The sequence below is a fragment of the Ovis aries genome, chromosome 16 (genome assembly GCF_016772045.2).
Source record: "Ovis aries strain OAR_USU_Benz2616 breed Rambouillet chromosome 16, ARS-UI_Ramb_v3.0, whole genome shotgun sequence".
Taxonomy (NCBI): Eukaryota; Metazoa; Chordata; class Mammalia; order Artiodactyla; family Bovidae; genus Ovis; species Ovis aries.
The window spans coordinates 1,961,182-1,979,876 of NC_056069.1; the positions used below are offsets into that span (position 1 = coordinate 1,961,182).

At 45.1% G+C, this 18,695-nt stretch overlaps 3 protein-coding genes across 4 annotated transcripts in view; 2 read left to right on the forward strand and 1 right to left on the reverse strand.

The window, feature by feature from the left end:
- The window catches only part of DOCK2 (dedicator of cytokinesis 2), a 473,410-nt gene that overhangs the window by 246,121 nt on the left and 208,594 nt on the right, over positions 1-18,695 (forward strand). The gene's annotated exons all lie outside the window — the stretch shown is intronic.
- Positions 1-18,695, reverse strand: part of INSYN2B (inhibitory synaptic factor family member 2B) — a 126,700-nt gene that overhangs the window by 15,199 nt on the left and 92,806 nt on the right. The window contains exons 2-3 of one of the 2 annotated variants that reach the window (XM_042233649.2): positions 8,197-10,418; positions 6,995-7,069 (exon numbers count right to left, since the gene is read on the reverse strand). In XM_042233649.2, the coding sequence (XP_042089583.1) occupies positions 6,995-7,069; positions 8,197-9,536 (1,415 nt within the window). In that variant the 5' untranslated portion in view covers positions 9,537-10,418. Of the gene's footprint in view, positions 1-6,994; positions 7,070-8,196; positions 13,461-18,695 lie in introns of those variants that run through there. The other variant, XM_027979974.3, reaches the window with a different exon arrangement.
- On the forward strand, positions 11,729-14,069 carry LOC114118711 (FUN14 domain-containing protein 2). Its single transcript, XM_027979967.2, has 2 exons — positions 11,729-11,763; positions 13,221-14,069. Exons 1-2 carry the CDS (start codon positions 11,729-11,731, stop codon positions 13,885-13,887), a joined length of 702 nt encoding a protein of 233 aa, XP_027835768.2. The 3' UTR covers positions 13,888-14,069.

Below are 18,695 nucleotides of genomic sequence, written 5' to 3' on the forward strand. Positions count from 1 at the left end.
CAGGCCTGGCCTCTGAAGGCAGCATGCCATGGAATCTGACCAACAGGCAGAGAGGACTAAGTTCCAATCTTGATATTGCCATTTGTTAGTTTCAGAATAGCACTCTCTCACTCTCAGTCTCCATTGTCCAACATGAATAACGTGCGAGTCCCTGAACCTCAGTTACCCCACCTGTAAAATGGGAGTATTTTTTTCTATCTCATCTGGTGGTTAGGATCAGATATGAAAACAGAAGCGTTTACAGTGACCAGTAATTGGTGCATGTGTGCATGCTAAGTCACTTCAGTCGTGTCTGACATTTTGCAGCCCCATGGACTGTAGCCCACCAGGCTCCTCTGTCCTTGGGATTCTCCAGGCGAGAATACTGGAGTGGGTTGCCATGCCCTCCTCTGGGAAATCTTCCTGAGCCAGAGATCAAACCCACATCTCTTATGTCTTCTGCTTTGGCAGGCAGATTCTTTACCACTAGTGCCACTGGCAAGCCCCAGTAATTGGCAGCTCTCATTTCTTTTCCCTAATTTTCATCCCAACAGATCCTTGTCTTCCCTTAGCTGTCAGAGTTAGTTGTAAAAATCATCAAAGTCAAATAAACCAACCTCCAATTAGATGTGAGTAGTTTATGAATTAGGAGGATTTAATCCAGGTGCATTAGTTTCCTACTGCTGCTGAAATGAGTTACCACAAGTTTAGTAGGTTTCAGTTCAGTTCAGTCGCTCAGGCGTGTCTGACTCTTTGCGACCCCATGAATCGCAGCACCCCAGGCCTCCCTGTCCATCACCAACTCCCAGAGTTCACTCAGACTCACGTCCATCGACACGGTGAGGCCATCCAGCCATCTCATCCTCGGTCGTCCCCTTCTCCTCCTGCCCCGAATCCCTCCCAGCATCAGGGTCTTATCCAATGAGTCAACTCTTCACATGAGGTGGCCAAAGTATTCAAAAAACACAAATTTTACTCTTAGAGAGCCAGAGGTCAGAAGGCCTCCAGAACTGTAAACGAAGGTGGCACCAGAACTGTGTTCCTTCTGGCATTTGCAGGAGAGAAGGCGTCCCTTGCCTTTCCCAGCCGGTGGAGGCTGCCGGCTTCTTTAACTTGTGACCACGTCACTCCTCCCTCTGCTTCTGGTGTCTCATCTCCTTCCCTGAGTCTCCCTCTCCTGCTCTCGTCTCTCCCTTGTAAGGGTCCATATGGTTACATCAGGCTCACCTGGACCCTCCAGGCTGCTCATCCTGTCCTCTAAGACGCTTAATCACACCTGCACTGTCCCTTTTACCAGGTGAGGGGACGTATTCACAGGGTCCAGGAATTAGAATGTGGACATCTCATGTGGACATCACTCTGTCTACTACACTGGGTTTTGATGTGTTACTAAGAGAACCTGCAGACCTAGTGCCTTAGTTCCTGCTTCCGAAGACGTCACTGGTGCGGTTCAGGCACTGTAGCGGGGAGACGGGATGGCCTGGATGGAGTGTTCAGTTTTCCACAAATCAGACTTTGCTTTCCTACCATAGTTGGTACAGAAGCACTGGGCAAGAGTGTTGGAAGTCCGTGATCAACAAGGATCCCAGTGTCTTGTGAATTGTGTTGGAAGTCCGTGATCAATAAGGATCCCAGTGTCTTGTGAATTGTGTTGGAAGTCCGTGATCAACAAGGATCCCAATGTCTTGTGAATTGTGTTGGAAGTCCGTGATCAACAAGGATCCCAGTGTCTTGTGAATTGTGTTGGAAGTCCGTGATCAACAAGGATCCCAGTGTCTTGTGAATTGTGTTGGAAGTCCGTGATCAACAAGGATCCCAGTGTCTTGTGAATTGTGTTGGAAGTCCGTGATCAACAAGGATCCCAGTGTCTTGTGAATTGTGTTGGAAGTCCGTGATCAACAAGGATCCCAGTGTCTTGTGAATTGCAACAAGTTCTCTGAGTCATCACTGGAAGACTTGACTAAGCTCCATCTTGTAGTGTTCCAGGTATTTGAAAATTGGAAATCCATGTACCACATTCAGTCATTGTTTGATTCAGTTCCAAGAGATCTACTGAAGACCTGCTGCACAGAAGCCTTCCTTCCCTAACAAAATTACTTGATTAATTAAGACCTTCTCTTTCCCCACCCAAGGGTAAGGACACACAAAAGTTGTCACGCTGATTTGACTTTGGTTGTTGTTTAGGCACTCAGTCGTGTCCAACTCTTTGTGACCCCATGGACAGTGGCCCTCCAAGCTCCCCTGTCCATGGGATTCTCCAGGCAAGAATACAGGCGTGGGTTGCCGTGCCCTCCCAGCAGGGGATCTTCCTGACCCAGGGATTGAACCTGAGGCTCTCACATCTCCTGCATCGGCAGGCAGATTCTTACCACTAGTGCCACCTGGGAAGCCCGCCTTGACTTCAGGACCATCTAAATAGCTGTCTCAGGCCTGCCACTGCTTTTCACCCTCCACCCCACCCCAGTCAGTATGGCTATTCCCTTCTTTGAGGGTTCTGCTGATCACTGACTGTGTATTAGACACTGGCGATGACTTTGAGATACTGGTCTTCTGCTCATAAACACTGTGTTGCAGTGTCACAAGAGAAATGGTATAGAAGTGGAGTGTGCTTGCCGAGGGGCTCCTTCTTGGGAAGGAGTGGAATGTGTATGGTGAACTTGATAATTTGAGGTACATTTGAGATATCAAGATGGAAAGATTCGTAGGTAGTTTATACATATATATATATGTTTGTATACATATATATATATATAAAGAGAGAGCACTCATAGAAGCTAGAGGAAGGTGATGTCACTGATACTAAAATCCATGAGTGCCGCTCAAGCCATGCACAGAGGCTGAGGATGAGAAGAGGAGACCGTCTGTCCAGGGAGACCCCTGAACAAACGAGAGCTCTTCTGTCACCTTCTCCTCTCTAGCACCTTTCACATCTTAGGTGGCCAGTCTCTCCCTTCGTCCGTTCAGAATGGTTTAGTTTGCTGCTTGCTCTTGATTTCCATTTCCTAAGAAACACACCTGGATGATAGGAGAAATTTTGTCTCCCTGAGCAAAACTTCCAATTCTTTTCCCTTAAAACATTTGAGGCATTTTAACTTAAACCAGGTAGACATTTTCCTGGGAGCTACATCCATAAAATAAATGCATGATCGGTGGAGTCAAAGACCTCCAAAGAGGCTCCGTGATTATTTTTTGAGTGACTGTGAAGATGAAGTGCAGGGAGATATGGCTGGAGGAGAAAAAGCTGGGCTGAGAGCAGGAGGAGGGATGTGGTTTGGACAGAGCTCATGACTTTGAGAAGAGAAAAGGAAGAGGATTCCTTAGGGCGCTGTTTTCCCAATTGTAATCGCTCTTTATCACCTGCAAGGTTTTGGTGAGACTCCCCACACCGCTTGCACAATTATGTACTTAATTTTTTCTCTTTAAATCAATTCACTTTTTATACTAAAAAACATGTATACAAAGCAGGCAATATATCTTTTGAAAATGGAGACCTGCATAACAGTGAATATATAGGAGGATTAGTTTTGAAAGTTAAAAGCTTCCATAAAGAATTAGAAATGATTACATTTTGGTTGGGAACTGTTGCTTGCCCATGGCTATGAACTTGAAACATGCTCACTGTTAGCAAAGAACTGTGATAAGTAAGCGTTAGAAAGGTTTTGAAGACATTCTAGCACCAAACGCAGATTTTTCCCTCTAGGTAAATCAGAAGAATTGAAATCAATTTGAAAAGAGAACAACCTTCTCACTAAGTAATTCCATGCTATTTAATTTTGAGTACCGCAGGAGGCATTCAGAAACCCTCTCAGTAACTTGTCCTAGGAGTAGTGCTAAGGAGAGGTGAGCAGTGTTTGGGAACTAAACAGCCTGGAACCAGCTTGAGTCATACAGCCAATTCCCGCCGCCTTCCCTTGGGTCCCACAGCAGTCAGAGCTCCAAGGAGTTTATTCTTCCTGGGGTATGGAAGGTCCTGAGAGGCATGCATGACATCTCTGGACATCCATTTTGGTGCTCTTCTCCTTGGGAAGGGAGGATCTACCACAGTGCACCTTAGAAAGAAGAAAGCCAATGAGGCTTTGAGGAGCAGTGGGCAGAAGACGCCTTTTGAAGCTGGGAGAATGATTCGGATGGAACCCTTGACCCCACTTATCTTGATGGAAGCAAGTAACATAGCCATAGCCTTCAGCTGATGAAGCCACTTAGAAAACCTTATGGATTGCTAGCTTAGTTACAGCATCTCCGGGGAAGAAGACCCTGCAGGCAGTCCATGCTGCGCTCATGCGCTTTATGTGCAGTGACATGCACTGGGCGTCCATCCGTCATCAGAGAGAGAGCCTGCAGCTGCACAGGGCCTGAGGATGACTGTTTCACATCACTTATTTACTAGTTTGCAAGATCTGACTGTCCAGGACACAACACAGGGTTTGAAGTCATTTGAAATGTCAAAAAAGAAAAAAAAAAATGACAACTCTCATCTTTCCTCTGCTACTGTGACGGGCATGTTGTGCTGATCTCTTTGCTTTCATCAGGCTAATTGCCTGTTCCTTCACAATGGCTTAGACACAGCGATATAGAAACTGTCTGGGCGAGCAGTCTGGCGTTGAATGGTGATGAGGGGTAGATACATGCAGTGGCTGCTCTTCTTGGAAAACTGGAAAGGGATGTGTAGATGAAGGTTTGCCAACCCATTCAGGGGTCAATTTAGACTGTTTGCTTGGGACATTTGAAGTACGTACTAGAAAAATGTAAATATTCTCATACTGGTTGGAAGGTTATAGTTTAGGCAAATATAAATATAAATATAAACTTTTAATTCAACCTAGAGCACCAGAATGTCAGAACTGAAAGGGACCATCAGGACTATCTAATCAAAGGCTTCATTTTCCAGATAAGGAGACTCAGAGGTCAGAAAGGATTGCCCAAGGCCAGGGCATGAAACTCACAGAAGATGGGGAAATGATTGTTTGTCCCTTTAACTTACAGAAGCTAAATAGAAAGTCATTTTAAGATAATAGGAAATATATCATTTGGCAGCTGGGAAAAAGAGACTTTTCAAACTTTAAATGAGAATGGCATTGAAACATGTATAATATCATATATGAAATGAATCGCCAGTCCAGGTTCGATGCATGATACTGGATGCTTGGGGCTGGTGCACTAAGGCTACCCAGAGGGATGGTACGGGGAGGGAGGAGGGAGGGGGGGTTCAGGATGGGGAACATGTGTATACCTGTGGCAGATTCATGTTGATGTGTGGCAAAACCAATACAATATTATGAAGTAATTAACCTCCAATTAAAATAAATAAATTTATATTAAAAAAAGAAAGTTATTTTTAAAAATATCTGTACATATTTTTTGTTTAGGAGAAAAAGATTTTGTCCTCCCTGAATCTAGACATTTAATGAGTTTTGTCCTCCTGGTGATAGGAAATTTGCTTAAAATAGGGGATATTAAGAAAAAAGAAGGAACAAAGGTAAGCAATTGATGAGACTTCTTAATTATTCTTTCCAATGCCCAAGCCTTTTCCAGAGCTTCCTTTTAAGAGGAGATATTTCACACTAAGGTAAAGGGCATATTTTTGTGAGCAATCCTGAGCTCCTGGTATTTGATGAAAACACTTTGTGGTCCTGTGACTTTTAGGTTTAAAGAATTGATGGTTCAGTGAGAAAATGTCCAAGACCTCACCTGAGGTAGGAGCCCCTGACTTCCTGGTGCCCATCCCTTGCTAGGGTGAAATCTCAGGATTCTACTGGAGAGAGGGAGACATTAAAAACAAACAAACAAACAGAGGCAACCCAGTCGGGCTTCAGTTTGCTCAGACCCTGGCTGCCTTTCTCATCAAGAGAGAGAAGTAATAGAGAAAATCACACTGTATCCTTTTGTCAAACAGAATTAGAAGCCGTCACCTGAAACGATGCTTTTGGCCGCTTTCCCACGGTGCCACTGAGAGTAGACCGCCAGCTAAATGGGCATTGATCGATCCAGTAATGACAGGAATTAGCGCCCAGATTTGTACAGAAGTTTACTGTTATAACCTGGAGAAGGCAGTGGCACCCCACTCCAGTATTCCTGCCTGGAGAATCCCATGGACGGAGGAGCCTGGTAGGCTACAGTCCATGGGGTCTCAAAGAGTCGGACACGACTGAGCGACTTCACTTTCACTTTACTGTTATAAAAGGCATTCACGAGTATCTTCTCATTTACTCCTTACGGCAGCTCTCAAGAGGAGTAATTGCTTCACTCTGCAGATGAGGAAACCGAGCCACACGTGTTAGCCGGTGTAGTTCTGGGGATCCTGACTCCTGGTTGAGGCCTCCTACCACTGTTTCTAGGAGCCCTACTCACATTTCTAGACGCTTCCCTTCTATTTCTTCTGAAAGCTCACTCTAATGCCGCAACCTTACCTCTTGCTGGAAGAAGCCACATACTTAGAACTGAATATACAGTGCTTATCACAGTTCTTGACGTACTGTAATTGCTTGGCATGTGGTAGTTGCTGTGGAGGGGTAGGATGTGCGGTACAACAGTCAGGATCATAAATAGGGCTTGGTATCAGAAAGATACGGATCTGAGTCCTGAGTCTCTGAATATTTGATTTGAGATCCCCTTCAGCTCTCTGAAAATGCTATATGTGAGTGGGGCCAAATGACTAAACTTCCCTGAGGGCACGAACACCTGCTTTAAGAGGTGCACAGTGAAACGAGATACGGAGGGACATGCAGAGCTTAGCAAGGTGCCTGTGCTTAGTATTCAGGAAGGGGGAGGGTGACGGTCTCAAAAGGATTTGCTCATGCACCTTATTGTGAGGAAACAAAACAATGCCCCCTTTGAAACCAGATGTTAACATTTCGTAGTCAAACAACCTTGTGTTCTTTCTTTGTCTTATGTATCCAAAGGCCTTCTGCCTTTGCCCCCTTTCTTGACTTTTGCATCTGAGAGAGATCTCAAGAGTCTTCCGTGGACCCCGCAACTTGTGTGCTCTACAGAGCAGGCCTCCCTTCTGGCCAGGTACCTGTATATGATGCATGCCGTGTTCTGGCAGGTGCTGCAGTTGTTGAGATCTTGGCCAGTTCGATAAAAGTTGCGCCTGCAAAATAGAGCATTTGCTAGATAAATCTATGGGCAAACGCCCCGTGGGATGCACACACTCTACAGACTCATTTCCTGCTGCACAGCATTGTCCTTCTCATGATTTCCAAAGTCTGAAGGTTCATGATCATTGCAAACAAAGAAACAAGAAATCCGTATCAATAGGATCTCACGTTTCTAGAATGCTTTTAGATGTTTAAACACTTTGGGATCTGGATTTTCTTCATGCTGACAATAATCCTCTGAGATGGGTCAGTTATTCTTATCCCTACGTGATAAATGGGGAAACTGAGGGACTTTGCGAATGAGTAGAAGGAGATGATTAAAACCCCTGATCCCTTTAGGTCAGTGCGTTTCTCCCTGTCTCGTCAGTGCTGCTCTCTTGTAAGGCAGTGTTGACTCTGATTCCTAGCAGCAAATGCCAGTTAATTAATTCTTCTTTTCCCTACCCTTTTGTTGATTAGCTTTCACCATTCCTTTTTCTCAGGCTTTAGGGAGCACTGTTTCAAGGAAGGAGCATCCCACACCTAAACAAATAACTGCCTTCCTGTCCTCAGACGGATGCTGAGTCACCCAGGAAAGCATTTTGAAGCTTCTTTCTCTCTGTGGAATTATGATCTCATTTCAGTCCCTACTTAGCTGGTGCATGATGGACTGGCTCAAGCCTTCAAAGTGGTCAGTGGAGGGGAAGGTCAACAGTAAGCTCAGTGGCTACCTCAGGTCCTCTGTGACAATCACACCAATAGCTAAAATACTGTGCAAATATAGTAACTCCCTACAGGGATAGGGTTGGGGCAGAACCTGCCTACTATCATTCTCCCCTCTAGTTTATTGACTGGACCCACATCTTAATAAAAAGTAACTTTGGACCCTGCTGCTTCATTGTCCCCTTTCTCCAACCTGTTGTCATTTGGAAATAAAAACCAATCATCGTGGAAACCCACCGAAGCCTACAACCCAGTGAAACCCGGTCCAAACAAAGGGAGACCATTGCGTATAATTTGGGGAAACGATAGAATTTTAAACATTTTGGAGACATTTTACAAATGGAAGGCAAGGGTCTCTCTCTGCCCTTATCCTCCCAAATGACTTTACCCTGCCCCCGCTCCCCCAAATCCACCTTACCCTTCTGTGAGAGCTCGAGCTTTCTCCAAGTCTTGAATTACATTCAAAAGGACTTTAATTTTCTCTTGGTTTGAGTGCAGAGACTCCTCCACAGATTGCAGCCTGCCCTGGAGGTCGCAGAGCTCGCCCTGTGCCAGGTGAATTGGGTTAATCCTGCCAGTCACCCTCTGCTGCTTGGTCTCCTGGTTGAGGAGAGAGGAGGGGAGGTGACCACTTCCTGGACAGTTCTGAAGCTCTGGGATGTCTGACTTGATGGGGTTCTTTGCCGTCTGCTCCTGGCACACAGGGGCAGATCCTGACTCACTGTTCGTTTGGAGTGACTGCAGATCCTGGTAATTGTTACTCAATGAAGAACAGTCTGAAGCGCCCCCTGGTTGGGCTGGCTGACTCTGGGAGCCAGGTGGAGGGGAGCTGTGAGTCCGCGCATGTGAAGGAGCACACCTTTCCTTTGACCTAGATGACAGAGGGCCAGGATCTTTATCATCGGAGTTATCTTTGGGCAAAAGCAATTCGGGTTGCGGGTTCCCTGTGCCAGGCGTGTGATTGGCTCTACTGGGGGCATTTAAGCAGGAGGGGATACTTTCTGAATCTGGTGGCAGCTGTCTTCTTCCATCACCTGGACGCCTGTCAGCCAAAAGGGGTATGGAGTTGCTAATCTCAGCAGACCGGTCTGGGCTCAAAGTGGACTCCCTTCCTGCCCAGGTAGGACTGTGGTAAATATCATCTGGGACCTGAATGGCAGCTGTTACTTTCTCCAAGGCTCTCCATGTCCCAGCTTCAAAGCATAGGCTCACAGGCCCATTGCTTTGCACCTTGGACATTCTAGGGAGAAATGGGTGGGACACCTTGACCCTTCGAGGCCCATCCTCAAGATGCTGAGCCAGCCGTAAGTAGGCAAGTTCAGAGGACACAATGTCCTGCTCAGAGAGATTGCCGTTCACCTGGATGGCACTTTGGGATGCTGTCGGCATTTCTACCAGGGACTTGCTAGCTGTGAGTCTCTTTCTTTTGAAAACCGGGAAATGCTTCCTGAGACTGGGGGACGTTTGGATTGCGATGTTCCGAAAGCCCCCTGCCTTCTGGGACCTGGGAAAGGAGAGCGAGTAGGTGGGGAGGTGATGGTGCCTGGAGGCCTGAGTCTTGCCCATTACAGCCGGGTCCTCGGGCGTCTGGACATCCACCTCAGCTAGACCAGGCGGGGTCTTGCTGGTGCCATCCTCCTTGAATCGGACCTGCTGAGATTTGCTCCTGCGGTGGTGAGGTTGCTTCACCAGCTCCACAGACTCTAGACTGTTACGTTTCAGAAGCACAGGCCTCACTTTCATGCTTTGCTGGGCCATTGAGCCTCAGTTGAAAGGATTAGGACCGTACACTTCTCCTGGGCACATTTCCTGAGGTCTTTGCAGCAGCGTCTAATGACAGCATCTCAGACACAGAGACCTGCCTCTGAATACGGGCAGCTCTGTTGGCCATTCCCAGCCAGTAGGTTTTACTTAGAGGGGAGAGGGCTCTCCATAAGGCTTCCCCTGCAGTTAAAATATTATTCCATCTCCGTGGTAATTACCACTTAGATAAACAAAAACTTAGGCTAATTATTAAACCTCTGATCTACCATGAGAGCTGGTGGGCTGTTTATCAGAGGAGGTTGGCTGGCAGTTCTGATCCTGGAAGAAGCTTGCGGTCTTGAACAAAAAGACAACAAAAGTCCCATTTAGAGGAGAGCGCCAGACTCCCAATGTGTGAATTCCAAAAGAAACCTGCTACGTCTGGAACATATGGTTTCCTTTCCAGGAGCATCAGTTCCCAGTGTAAAACTACAGGAACCTTAAACACATCTTCTTCCCATCACATGTAAACAGGTGGAGAAATAAAGGACCCGGGCCTTGGCTTCTTTCCTGGTACATGATGCTCCTAATGGAACATCCCCATTTATGTCAATCAGAGGTTCCTCCTTTGAGGCCATTGTTTTCTTTCATGCTGTCTCCCTTCTCTTCAGTGAGCGAAACTTATCTTCCTAAATAGCCTCACAGAACCCAGTGGGGTGTGACGTGGACATCCAGGGGGCATTCAGAGGGCAGAGTCCCTGTTGTGGCGTCTTGGCTGAAGTTCACATGTGGGAAAAGTGAGCCACATTAGCAGCCTCTAGGTATTTGAGCCCAAAACTTTGTTCACTTGGGGTTGGGGTCAGAGACCTGGCAGTCTTTATCAGCACGCAAGAGAGTCTGAAAAGGAAGAGACAACAGATGCAGCTGAGAACTCAGCTCCTGTGGGCCTGGGTTTCTCTCCAAACTCCAGTCTCCCAGCTGAGGGCTTCTGAGTGGGTGGTCTAGAGTAAGTCAACTTGCTGCCTTTGTATCTGTTCCCCTAGTGAGCCAGGCACCTGTGGCTGCCAGGCCTTGAAGCAAAATGCCTGTCTGCCTGGATTATCTCCTCCTTTCATTCCCAGGCACTCACCCAGCCAACTCCTATTCATCCATGAAACCCCAGCTTAAATGTCTTTCAAATGACTCCTCCCTCACACATACCTCTGGTGCTAAATCATATCAGGACCTCCCTTAGGTTCAATATCTTTGTATCACATTCTTTAAAACACAAATTTTATTATCCCTAAATAATCATTTGTCTATGTATTTATTTAATGTTCATCTCCCCCACTACCCTATAAGCTCCAGGGTGTCAGGAGCTGAAGCCTTTTTTTTTTTTTTTTTTTAACCATTAGATGTTTCTAGCCCTCCTTCAGGCTCACTGTGAGTGCTTAACGAGTATTTACTCAGAGAGGATGGCTGAATACAGCTGAGAAGAGCCTGGGAATGGGGATGGGGATCCTAGGGGATTCCGCTAGGCAATCAGATAGTGACTTCTCTCTGCTAGGACTGAAACACTTGCTAGAGAACAAGATTTTCACCCAGGTTTTTCATTTTTAATTGCTTTCTAGGAGATAAATGTGCATAAAATTCTCCATGGAAAGTGTACCTTGTAATAATAACAGTTACCATTTATTTTTACTGTGCTGTGGGGTTTACTTGCATTTCATTACAACCCTTGTTTATCAAGTACTCACTAATGCACTGGGTGCTGTTCTAAGCACTTTCAAAGCCATAGCTCATTCATTCCCTACCCTACAGAGGTGGATATTCTTATAATGCCCATTTCACAGTTTGAATATGCTGGGGCCCAAGGACACACAGCTTGTGACAGAGCCAAAGTCTGAACTTAAATATTCTGGCACCAGAGTCTGTGCTCTTAAACTCTGACTCTGCTGCTTTCCCAATACTGCGTTATCTCATTAATCCTTAGAACAAAACTGTGAGGTTTTATGATCCACTGTGGACTGATGAGGAAACTGAGGCTCAGAGATATTAAGTACCCAGTGGAGGAGCTGAGAGATGAACCCAGGAGTCTGTGATTCCAAAGTCTGGGTTCTTACCCATAAAGTGATGATTTTGTCCTCTTGGGATCTTCCTGGTATTCAGGGTAGTGATTTGAATACAGAGTTTGAAGACCTGTGCAGGCCTTCGAGATGCAGGGGACTATGGGGCAAGTGAATCTGTTTGCTTCAAGTATGAGGTGAAATGAGGCAAGTGTGAAGCCTTTGTGTGTTGAACAAAGGATTTTAAAAGACTATGAGAGTGATAAAATAGTCCATCCATATTTGGGTGTCTTCGAGGGAATATTCTGAGTGTCTGTGGCACTCAGCCTTATTATAAAGATCACAACCTCTGGCTTCTCTAAGCATGGGTGCTTTGCTCCCAAGATGTTCTCCACTTGCTGCTGGGTGGACTCATTTTGTGGGTGCAGCTTAAGCCTTGATTCTCAGTGTTCTGCTCTTCCCAGGAATTACCAGATGATGCCGATAGCAATTTTGGCTTTCCCAGATCCCAACTACCTTAAGAGGGCCAGCTAACCTAGTGAGGCTGGTGCAGATGGTGGCAGGTCCTAAAAGAGGAAATGGTTCATCTAATGCCAACAAATTGTCAACCTGTAATGAGGTTCTAGAATTACTCCTCACATTCTGGTCTCAAATCCTTGTCCCTTCCTGGCTGAAGGATTTGGGACAGTATTTATTCTCTCCTAACCTCATGGTTTTCATCTGTAATATGGAGATGACATAGAGCATAGACACTGCATTTATGTGGGTCTGATGGGAGAAGTAATGAGCCCGTGCATGCAAAGTCCTCATTACAGAGCTCAGGTCACAGATCACTTAGGCTACGATTTTCTGAAGCTGGTTTTCCTAAGCGCTAATATCTACTGAACTTTGGCTATGTGCCAGGCATTGTCATAGGTGTCCATTTATTTTTGTCCTTAATAATTTTCATGATAGTCTTAGAGGCAGGCACTGTCAGTCATGCCTTTTGTAAATGAGGAAACTGAGGCACAGAAGGTTAAGTAATTTGTCCCAAGTCGTTTACCCTGTGAACCCAAGCACTGACCCTGGAGCATCATCTCCTAACCACTGGGATTTTCTACCTTCTCCAGAACTAGGAAAGGACTAATCTTGTTAGGCTTGTCAGGCAGGTCTCAAAGTCCTTTCACATTTTCCTTCTGAAAGTCAGCCACTATTCTGGTTTTCACCTTGCTTTTCCTCTAGGAAATGTGTACATCCCTGACATGTTTTATTTTAATCTTTAAAAACAGATTTCTATTTTTAAAGCATTACAGGTTCATTGCAAAAAAAATCAAATAGTGTAGATAAAGAAAGGAAGGGAAAAAATCGCCTGATATCTCACTGTCAGAAAGAGCCACTGTGCACCAGTGGTTTAGTGAGGTGCATGCTAGGCACTTTCTGCGCAACATTCGCAGTCATAGCAGGCACATCGTATGCATGCAGATTTATAGGAAGCCTTTTTTTTTCAGTAAACAACATGGAGAAATTTCCACATTATGGCACATAGATTCGCACCGTCATTTAAGTAGGCTAATAGCACTCTGTTGTCTAGTTATAGCATGATCTATTCAAATAATATCCTTTTGTGGATATTTAGGTTGTTTCTAAATATTTGATATTATTAATAATCCTATAGAGCTGCCGCCAGTCAAGGAAACTTTGAGGGAAAGTTTGAGTCACTGGACCTTGCAGAACTTGCTAAAAAGCAGCCATGGTGGCGCACGCTGTTTGGGCAGGAATCTGGGCCTTCAGCTGAAAAGTATAGTGTGGCAACCCAGCTGTTAATTGGAGGTGTCACTGGATGGTGCACAGGTTTCATATTCCAGAAGGTTGGAAAACTGGCTGCAACGGCTGTGGGAGGTGGATTTTTTCTGCTTCAGCTTGCAAACCATACTGGCTACATCAAAGTGGACTGGCAGCGTGTAGAGAAGGACATGAAGAAGGCCAAGGAACAGCTGAAGATCCGCAAGAGCAACCAGATACCTACAGAGGTCAAGAGCAAAGCAGAGGAGGTGGTGTCGTTTGTGAAGAAGAACGTTCTAGTGACTTTCTGCTGGGCATGGCATCCTAGAGGGGATGACTTCACCACCAAGAGTCCTACGTTTGCCAACCAGCAGCCTCTCCCCTCCACCCTAGGACAGAAAACTCCTCCTCTTCCTCCTCCCTGTCATGGCGTATCTGAGTGGCTTTGTAGGCATCTGGTGGTTCAAGTTGAGAACGGCCCCACTGCGAGCTTGACGGCAATGGAAGAGACCATAGATGTTAGCGCTTATCTAGCACACTCCCCTGGGACTAATCTGTAGGTCAGCAAGTATATTCCTTTCTCGCGTAAGATACTTACCAGAACATAGGACAAGATGACACACCGAGTGGATCTTCAAAGGTTGCCCCACACTTGATTTGGAAAAGACATTGCAAGCATATAAGATACCTCGTTAAGTTTTGCATGGAAAGGAACTGAATACACTGGCCTTTAAGCTTGAAAGATTTGCAATTGTGGTGTCTACTTTCTCTTTTAGTAGATTTGAGATTACAGAAAGAGAACTACTCTTGGTGTGTGACAGTTGAAAAATCCAAATATGGAATGAACTTGTCCTAAAGTGACATACGATGAGCTGAAGCTGTGTTTGGTGGGAAGGCCTTTGGAAAACCAAGCAGTCGATAACATTTAGGATGGTCAGACTTAGTGAATCATTTAAAGGCATTCAGATATTATCTAGGGATGTTTTCCACCACACAGGGTAATGCATCTCATGGCTGTTTCCAAAGGGTTTATTGATGGTAAAATAAGTGACTTTAGGTGTAAGAGGAAGAAGCTCTTGGGCTTTTATTTAATAGAAAGGGTTTGAAGCTTTGAAATGTGAACTTTTCTTTACTTCCAGTCAAAACGTCAGGGGTAACCCATAGCTCCTCTGTGTCAATTCTGTTTCTTTATTCAGAGTTTTAAAATGGTGGCATTGCCAAGCATTAAAAATTTAGAACAGTAGCATCAGAGGTATCTACTGTCTCATGATGACCCCAACTCTTCGAATTTATCTTTAGAATTCAAGTTTATACACACACCCATCCTTAGAAACAAGACATTTTCTGTAACAACCTTTTACCGTCTGGAATATGCAGTGCAGAAAGGCAAGGCTGTGTCTTCACTTGTATACATGGAGTCAAGCACTTAGTAGATACTCAGTCTGTTGAATATATGAGTAATGAGGTCATAGAAAAGTAGGTGGAAAATGGGGTGATCAGCAGGATTTTTGAGACTTGATGAGTTCTGAGAATGCTGAAAACTCGGAATTACTTCTTAAACTTGCAGGTGATCCCTTGCAAAATGTATGTTTTCAATGCCTTCCTTTTAAAATATTTGCCTTGTAACTTGAATTTGGAAATTGTAGCTACTAGCGGATGTGTGGAATTTTTTAGAATTCATCCGTTTGCATTTTTCTCCTTATTGTAATATTTTAAGGCAACATTAAGTAGTTTTGCTTGTAACATATGTGGATTATATACAAATCATAATGGTATGAGCCACAGTGTCCTATATTTTTGTATAAGAACTCAAAAATTTTTCACTTTTTCTTATGCTCAGACATATGTAAATATAAATGTTCAAATATATATGAAAGTACAGTGACCCCCATGGACCCACCTATAATGATCATCAAAATACAGTTTTATCAGTGGCTTTGCAACAAAAAAAAAAAAAAAATAATCCTATAAATAACATTTTTCTCTCTGTGAACTTCGGAGCACTTGTCTAATTATTTTCTTGGAATAAATTTGTGAAAGAAGAGTTCATGGATTAAAGGCATTTTACATTTCATTGATATTACCTCTTTTCTTTCCAGAAAGTTCTACCAATGGGCAGCCCTGCTATTGGCTGCATGAGAAAGCCTTTTCACCAGAGCCTCTTTGTCACTGTTTGGTCAGTTTCTGATGATGTTTTTCATCATTACTAATAAAATGGGAGATAAATTGTATCTCATTCTCACTATGGTACTTATTCAAGACTGGGTATTTTCTATGTGCTTATTTGTTTTATCCTACATTTTGTACAGGTAAACAATGAAAACCTGAAAGGGACAATGTGAGCAATTAAGCTTTCACAAGAGTGAGAACTCTTGTGTCCTAGACATGACCTAGGAAGCTTAGCAAATACAAACATTTCCACCTTTAAAAAACTGCATATTTACATTGGAGAAGGAAATGGCAACCACTGCGATATTCTTGCCTGGGAAATCCCATGGACAGAGAGGCCTGGCAGGCTACAGTCCATGGGTTTGCGCAGAGTTGGATATGACTAAGCGACTTAGCATCTTTTGCCCGCCATGCGCACCATGACCTCTGCACAGACGTGTCCCAAGGAGGAGAGCTGGCTAAAGGGAAAGGCCTTCCGTAGCCCTCAGGTCTCAGGCTCCTAGCTTGCCCTTAACTGACAGGGAGTTGCCTGGGCCTTGGCAGTTAGGGCTTACTGGATATCCTGGCCAAGGTCCAGAATCGCTCCCTAAGGTGTCGGGATCATTGCAGATCTTTTCAGTGCTTCATTCTCTCTTCTCTTGATTACTGACTTGCTGACACAGACCATGTCAGATGTTCCTCATGAACTTGGTGTCAGCAAGTACAGAGACGCTTAGTCCTATCTCCATAGATCTTCAATTTTAGACTGTGTCTGAAATAGACTCCCAGGTCTCTTCTCTGGCTTGTATTTAGGCTATACAGTGAAGGCTTAGGTACATAAATTTCATTCTGATTGATTTTGACTAGAATCTTCTGCTTTCTAACTGTTGATCTGAAATAAGTGATTGGCCTTCATGATACCGCATAGAGTGGTTGTGAGGATTACCTGAGATAATCCATATGAAATGATCACTTGTTAGCTTTTAGCACAGAAACCAACTGGAGACTCTGATCTCATGTAGGTAATGTGGGCCCGTGCACTGTCTTGTGGGAGAGTAAATTGTAGGTGAATTTATAAGAGAGAACACACAAGGACGGCATTCCCGGGAACTCTGCCCATCTCTCTGTACCAAGTTTATATTTCATATGTCCCTGTGTGCAGTTACTATCTGATGACAGTTGATCTCCTCAATTAGACTACCAAGGAAAGTGGCTACAGTCCACTGGAACTCCTACCTCCAGCTTGACAGAGAGCAAGTGCTCAGTAAACTCGTCAAAGGCATGAACATAACCCCGTGTTGCTTTCATTTGCCTTAGCTTCTATGGCAGATGATAGTTCTGTAGTTAGTACAGGTGGGGCCAGTGGTAAAGAACCCACCTGCCAACGCAGGAGACGTGAGAACCGCGGGTTTGCTCCCTGGGTGGGGAAGATCTCCTGGAAGAGAGCACGGCAACCCTCTTCAGTTTTCTTGCTTGGAGGATCCCATGGACAGAGGAGCCTGGAGGGCTACCGTTCATAGTGTTGCACAGAGTCAGACATGGCTGAAGTGACTTAGCATGCACATATGGAATAAATGTTTGTGTAACTAATTAAGAGCAAATAAATTAACTTGCTTCCTTTTTCTTTTCAATGATATATTGCCAATGATATATTTTCAGTAGTTTTCTGTGATGAATAAACTGTGTCCCTTAGTAGATTATGCTGGCTCTGTTTATGACTCACATTCAATTCAGTTGAACTTTATTCAGAATCTGTTATGATCTTGACACTGTGATAAACACCATGGAGATTATAAAGAAGAATAAGACCTAAGCTCTATCATAGCACTAAGAAGGGACCTGGTAGTGCCGTGTTGCATGGAATCAGTCCCCAGGAAGTGGTACAGATGGGGTTGACTCAGAGGAGGACGCTTGATTCATTTCATGTACTCAGATACTACTGTATCAGGGTGCTCCAGAGGTGCTTTATGTTTCAAATGGGGTTTGGACTTTGTCCTTTTCTCCAGGAGTCAGCAGGTTTTTTTTTTCCATAAAAGGCCAGATAGTAAATATTTTTAGCTTCACCAGCCATAAGCTTTCTGCTGCAACTATTCAAACTCTGCCATTGTGGCAAGAAAGCAGTTGTAGGCAATATGTCAACAAATGGCTGCGTCTATATTCCTATAGAACTTAAATGTACAAGATAGGCAATGGAACAGATTTAGCCTAAGGAGTAGGGTACAGTTGGCCACCCCTGGCTTTCGGCAGTGCGGAGTCATGGGTGAGTTTGAGCAAAGACACTTGATTATGCTTCTGTTTTTCAGAGAAAGCTCCCGTTTGCCTACATGCTGCCATTTCCTTTCTCCTTCTGTATGCAGAGTCAGGAATAATCATTCTTACTGTTTATACCACACTTTACAACTCACAGAGCGTTTTCAAGTCCCACGTAATCCCTCCTTACAGCGTTCACAAGCATTGCCCGTTTCCAAGAGGAGGAATCAGACCCGGAAGAGTTAGATGGCTTGTCCTAAGTCACAGGGGTGGGGCTGGAACCCACTCTAATGGAGACCTCATGAACCCACCACCACTGCCACACACACACACACACACACACACACACACACTTCATGAACCCACCACCATCGCCACACACACACACACACATGCACGCACGCACGCACACACACACACCCCTCATGAACCCACCACCACCGCCACACACACACACACACACACACCTCATGAACCCACCACCACCGCCACACACACACACACACACGCACACACACACACACACCCCTCATGAACCCACCACCACCGCCACACACACACGCACGCACACGCACGCACGCACGCACACACACATACACACACACTCCATTTAACCAGCCGGCTGTCACACACACACACACACACACACCTCATGAACCCACCACCACCGCCACACACACACACACACACACGCACACACATACACACACCTCATGAACCCACCACCACTGCCACACACACACACACACACGCACACACATACACACCTCATGAACCCACCACCACCGCCACACACACACACACACACACACACACACACACACACCCCTCATGAACCCACCACCACTGCCACACACACACACACACACGCACACACACACACACATGCACGCATGCACACACACATACACACACACTCCATTTAACCAGCCGGCTGTCACACACACACACACACACACACACACACACA

What these genes read in the sequence shown, in the direction of transcription:
- LOC114118711 (XM_027979967.2), top strand. Translation starts at nt 11,729, where the DNA reads ATGGGGCAAGTGAATCTGTTTGCTTCAAGTATGAG. An exon ending in CTGTTTGCTTCAAGTATGAG is followed by an intron (nt 11,764 to 13,220) that starts GTGAAATGAGGC and finishes ATAATCCTATAG; the next exon opens with AGCTGCCGCCAGTCAAGGAA.